Below are 6,571 nucleotides of genomic sequence, written 5' to 3'. Positions count from 1 at the left end.
CCATGTGACAATTGTTTGGTTGCCACGGTAACATCATTAGCCACAACGCTCACTGTTTATCTCCAATATTTACACACATGGATATCTATATAGACATTACAGACTCCATTAATGTCATTGTTTTCATCAGGTTGGACCTGTCGCCGGTCGGGTCAGTGCTGTTGTAAAGTAGTCCCACCCAGTCAGGTCACGTAGATAGAAGACGATTCCATATCAGTATGCAGACTTTGCTCTTTCGGGATGAAGCAACCACGGTTTTATTGTCGCCATGGAGACCACATTGCTTGCAGTGCAATTCATTAGGTTACACCTACTACACAATTTCCGATATTGCGGTTTCTCGGATGGAGCAAACGAAATATTATTTTTAAACGAGACCGTCACCGTTATTAAAAGCTCCGATATGAATGATAAATCATACATCAACAACATAGATGTGCTAACAAAGCTAGCATCGATGTTGCGGTAGTTATAACCCATTAGTGAAACTCTTCTTTGTGTATTCTGTATGTCTGCGTTAAACTGCCCCCTGATGGCCAAGTAGGAGAAGGCGCATTAAGTCCATGGGCATGTAGTCTGTATGGTTTTATAAAATACAATCCAGTAGAGTCCTATTTTCCTTATTTAAAAAACACAATATAACCTTTTTCTCTCTCTTTTTAAAAATCTTTTTGCAGGTGCTGCAACGGAATGACATTTCCACTCATTTCAGTGTGGACAGATGATTTGAGATACAAGCATTTTGTGTTCCTAGAAGGAATTCAAGACATAATTGAAGGCAGCGCCGTACAGAGGAGTGTATCTCTTTAACAGGATGACCGAAAGCCTCTCCCTCAAAAAAAAAAAAAAAAAAAGAGAAGCACGCGGAGTACTTATAAAGGCGGCGGTGCGGTTGCGCACACACGCGGCCGTCTTTCTGGGTTTGTAGCATACGTCAATCAATCATCGTCACGCCAGGGATCCAAACATGCCAAAGTGTCCCAAGTGCAACAAGGAGGTCTACTTTGGTAAGAATCGCCTTCTTTTGCTTTTGCTTTCATTGATGGAAGCAACATGTGCATCTCAAGGAGGAAACAGGAAACGGCTTCAAGTGCTGACATGCACATTAAATTAGATGCTTCGTCCAAGATAACGGTCATAAAAATAGATGGATGGATATGAGCTTGCATTTCCATTTTTTTTTTCATAACAAAAAATAAATCATCTAAGAAAAGAAAATGCATGTATTTATTTTTTAGCCAAATATCTATATTTTTTTTTTTCAAAAACTGTGTGATTGGACTGCATAAGACAATTTTTTTATTGATTGTTTTTCTGAAATATTTTTTTGGGGGGGAAAGAAAAAAATTGGGGAAACTAAATTATTATTTGTTTACTATGTGTAAAATATATATGCATAATGGTGTCCAATATAAAGCTTGCATTACAATGATTTCTTATGCATATTTTCTTATTTTAGCTAAAAAATAATAATAATAATAAAAAGCATGGTGAAGCTTTAATTACATTTTTATTGTTTTAAACGTGTCCAATGAAATGATTGTATCCCTGTTTGAAAAATCTACAATAGGTTAGTTTTTCCATTTTCCTGAGATTTTTTAAATCGTGTTTTTAATTAAACTACCATGGCTGAACTTTTTTGAGAGGAAATTTTAATTAGCAAGTACAAATTGTAGAATTAAAATTTGTGTTTTGTTAGCTTGAAAACCTCACAAAATTTGGAATTTGGACAGCAACCATAAGTGGATTATTTAATCAAGAGGAGAAAGAAAAAAAATATATATATTTCAATCTTCGTTCTCCAATAATATGCTCAATTATTTCCTTCTGTTATTTCTTATTCCAGAGTTTTAAACTTAAAGATGTGTCAATTTTGACCCACAACATAATCTACTCTCAATTAATGCAGTGTTTATTTGTGGCATGGAGACACCTGTTTGAATGTGATTATTGTCAAGTACAGTTTATATTGGTATACGAATATAATTGACCGCAGCTTTAGGGTATTAAAAAGGAATACAAATGATCATCAAAGTGCTTGAATGTGAGCTGTGAAGTTTTCATCAATTATGCAACACTCCTTTGTGCTCCTGTTGGACGATCATCTCGTCGAGTCACCTGATCCATAAAGCGAGAACAATACGGCGATTGGAAGGTCGACTGGACTTCCCGAGTCTGAGCAGTTGGACACAGCACGCTTGATCAAAACGACTCATGCGGGAATGTTATGCAATGGCTATAACGAGCTGAGCATAGCAGGAAGAAGCCAAAACATTCCACATCTAATCTGATGGATTTGGTCTCGAGAGGACCGCGTTATTGCGCAACACCTTTACATCACCACAACACCAAAACATGGACAGTATAGCCTATGAGAAAACTTTTCAGAGCAAACTATCCCTTACAGAATGCTTCCCGTTTTGATCCCAATTTGGGAAAAAAACAAATTCACTTTGGGGAAGATGAGGGGAATAGCTACAAACATAATTGCTACGCGCTGCAATTATCGCTCGCCGCCAATGTCATTGCCAACCACAACTGTCAAAACAAGTCGACTGCTTACGCTAGTGCTAACTGGTAATGCTATTGTTAGCCACATACATGAATGCCAAGCACAAATGACATTATGCAAGCATACAAAATAAGTTAACCGCTAACATTAAACTGCTAATTTTATTGCTAAGTGGTAGTTATTAAAAATGTTAATGTTAAGTCACGTGTATTTTTTTTTTATTGCGAACCACCAACATTGTTTGCTAATGATATTACTAATTGCTAGCGATACAAAAAAAAAAAAGTATACTGCTAACATTATAACTAACTGCTAACATTGACTCCTAAAGTTATTGACAATTGCACAAGTGTCAAAGCAATGCTTAGCTCCAAATGCTATTGTTAACTGCTAAATTATGGCCAAGCGCAAATGTTACCGCTACCAGTATTGACTGTCACGCTAACATTAAATGCTAATTTTATTGCTAACTACTGACGGTCACGCAGGTTGTTAAAAGTATGCAACCGCTAATGTTACACTAGCCACTAACGTTAATGCTATCCGCTAAAATGATTGTTTACAGTTGTTGCTAACCACTAATATTATCGACGGTGTCAAAACAGTTCAACTGCTCAGGTTGAACGCAAAAAGAAGTTAACTGTTCACGTTATTGTTAACCACTAGCATTATTGTTGAAAGCGTTAAAAGTTAAACCCTGTTAATGTTTAGCGCTAATGTTATTATTAACGCTAGCAGTACCGCTATGTTTATCGCTATATAATCAAAATGGAATGACCCCCCCACCGTGTGGGTGTGGGTGCGTTTAGTTACAATGTAACTGGCATTAAAGGAGTATTGCGTAATCCACATGTGTGCCATTATAGTCTTCTTGCTGTTTTATTGGGTGTTAAGTATAAACATTGTTTCAGGTCAGTGCACTGTGATGTGAGGTCGGGCCCCCGTATTTAAGAGAGTTTTTTTTTTTTCATGCCATCTCTCCCACCACATTCTTGCATGGCACAGTGGGAGACAGCACAAATCATGGAAAATTGCGTTTTTGTCCTCCAACATAACAAAAGAGTCTTTGAGTGGACATGTTTTAGAAATTCCAGAGTCACACCCAAACAGCTTTGTGTTCCACACGTCTGCTGACACATCCAACACATTTTTTTTCCCAATCAGCATTTTCTTTCATTTTTTTTAACTGGATTATTATTTTTTTTTTTTAATTATTATTTTTCGAATATATAATATTAGACATATATTTGGGAAATATTTATGATAAGACAATTTCTATAAACATAAGGCGCAATTCATCTATTTGGAAAACAAAACAATGAATGAAAAGAATAAAAATATAGTGAATAAATAACAATAATTGAATTAAATAAAAAGTATAAATAATGTACATGTAAATCAATCAGCCAAACAATCAATCAATCCCCCAAATAAATGAATTACAATAAAACAAAATTAAAAATAAATCAATAAATATGTTTTTACAAGGTGAAACTTTTCGAAAAAGTCAATAGAAATACATATAAAAACCCAGAAAAATGAATAATTAATAAAGATATCCCTACAGTAAATAAACAAATTAATAAATAACAAAAGAACCAAAATCAATAAATAAATGACAATAATTACCTTCTGAATTTTGTATTTACTACAGTACTGTGATTACATTTTGGAATTGTGTACATATGAACTGTTCATTTTGTTGCTAATCGCTAATTTAATTGCTAACTGAAGATGCTATTAACCACTAACATAATTGCTAACTGCTCATTTTATTTATGAAGTTATATTTATGCTGTTTTAATCTAAATTAATCCGACTTCCTGTTCTTTTTTTTTTTTTTTTTCGTTTCACACAATTTGTCATTGGTTGGCAACGCTGAGTGTGCCCTGTGAACTCTGCCTAGCAACAAATGTGTCATACGACTTGAATCAAGACTTCAAACAGATTTCTCTTGGTTCTACGTGATTTCAATTTCAATCTTCGTTTTGTTTGTGCGACATCTTACCTTTTGTCAATTGATCATAAAACAGGTATCCTGTCAAATTGGACACATTTATGGTTGTGTTTTTGTGTTGTGCAGCGGAGAAGGTGACATCACTTGGCAAAGACTGGCACAGACCCTGCCTCAAGTGCGAGAAGTGCGGCAAGACACTGTCGTCGGGATCACACGCCGAGGTACAGATCGATCGCTATAATTGCTAGAACTGCTCAACTTTATTTGCCGTTAAACAGAGGCACTTTAAATGGTTTAGCATGAGTCTTGAATGAGGTTAATACTGTGAACACAGCCACATCTGCAGTTACAATGAGGGTGTGCACACTTGTGCAACTACGTAATCTCACTTGTTTATTTTTTTGTGTGACTGCGCAGGCCGTGTTTGATAGTAACGTTCCGAAATGTGTCGCACAGATGTCAAAGGAAGTAACTAACACTAACCTTATTGCTAACTGCTAATGCTATTGTTAGCACTAACATTACTGCTAACCGCTGACGCGATTAGTGTCCTGCAATTGTAAAAATAACTTACCCGCTGTCATTATTGCTAATGGCTAACAACTTGAACACGTGTCAAAAGAAATGATCCGCTCACATCATCACAAACTTTTCATTTATTATCATTTATTTTATTGCTAATGGCTACCAATATTAACTCACGTCATTGCTAACCGCTGACATTATTGTTAACTGCTAATGTTATTGCTAGCTGCTACTGTCATAGCATTAGAAGATATTGTGAACCGCTAATGTTATTTATAAGTGGCAAAAGAAGTTAACTGCTAAACATCAAGCGTTAAAAGAAGTTAACAGCTAGCATAATTGTTAGCCACTGATGTTATTCTATTGTTTGTATTGTTGTGTTTCAGCACGAGGGCAAGCCCTACTGCCACAAACCCTGCTACAGTGCACTCTTTGGACCCCAGGGTAATCAACACTTACATAACTGTAAACATAGTGCTCTCTGTGTCCCAATACTTTTGTTCATACAGCCTCTCTATAATTCCCGCAACTGCTTTTTGTTTTCTTGCAGGATTTGGACGCGGTGGAACAGAAAGTCACAAATATTAAGGAATTAAAAAATGAACACATGTTCAATTGGTGATGGTTTGTCCTGCAATATTAGATTATTTTTACAGTGGACATTTTGACTAATAAAGGCTTGTCAATGTGTGACAATAATCAGCGTGTTTTATTCTAAATTTATATGATTGAACTTTTTATCAACATACTATTGTTATTCAGTCAAATTAAATCTGTGTATGACATCATTTTAACTATTGTTTTAAGTTGATCAAAAAAAGACAATATTTTGTAGTAAATTACATCTAATTAAAAAAAATTTGAGGACACCTAATTAATGAAGTCTAGGACTGCTACTGCTAATAAAGTAAAATATCAAATCAAGTTTGTGTTGTGCATATATATTATTGTGCTTTGGCCCTTGTAAATAATCTAACTATTTTAATAATACATTAAATAAAATCAAATAATTAAACAAAAAAATCTGCCAAAAGCATATACATTTTACCTTCACGTTCTAACATTTTTACGGGTAAATTTGAACCAACAAAGACTTTAGAATTCCTAACAAAAATGAAACTTTTGACATAAAATTAAATAAAATTAATTAATTTAAAAAAAAAATACTAATTAAAAATTTACAAAGTGCATTTACCCTCTAATGAAATGTAATGGGAAAAAAATACAATATGTTTAGTGCATCGTAATTGAAAGAAAATGACATAAATATAAAGTGCAAATTAATTGTAAAGTCAATCTATCGAACCATGCAACAATCCACACGTAGTAAAGTATCACACATAGCATGTTTTTTTTGTTTTTTTTGCCCGCTGCGGGCTGATGGACAGTCGCCATGGCAACAGACCCAAACAAGTCAGCAAACAGAAACAACCATGCAAGGCAGCTGTTCGCTGCTTAGATAAGCACTCGCACGGAACCTTTTATTATTATAAACTATATGCAGTGGGGCATGAAGGCTTAAGTTAATGTGATTTTTTTGGGGGTATGAAACCGTAACCTTCCCTGGTGCACGTTTG

The 6,571-nt window shown here is 35.0% G+C and overlaps 1 protein-coding gene across 1 annotated transcript; it reads left to right on the top strand.

Annotated features, from left to right (window-relative positions):
* Nucleotides 1-439: 439 nt before the first annotated feature.
* On the top strand, nt 440-5,693 carry crip1 (cysteine-rich protein 1). Its single transcript, XM_077562537.1, has 4 exons — nt 440-1,007; nt 4,596-4,690; nt 5,381-5,438; nt 5,545-5,693. The coding sequence occupies exons 1-4, from the start codon at nt 968-970 to the stop codon at nt 5,580-5,582; spliced, it is 231 nt and encodes a 76-aa protein (XP_077418663.1). The 5' UTR covers nt 440-967; the 3' UTR covers nt 5,583-5,693.
* The last annotated feature ends 878 nt before the right edge of the window (nt 5,694-6,571 follow it).

Source organism: Vanacampus margaritifer, chromosome 1 (assembly GCF_051991255.1).
Source record: "Vanacampus margaritifer isolate UIUO_Vmar chromosome 1, RoL_Vmar_1.0, whole genome shotgun sequence".
Taxonomy (NCBI): Eukaryota; Metazoa; Chordata; class Actinopteri; order Syngnathiformes; family Syngnathidae; genus Vanacampus; species Vanacampus margaritifer.
The sequence above is the reverse complement of the archived record's forward strand: the minus strand, read 5'-3'. Positions and strand labels throughout refer to the sequence as shown.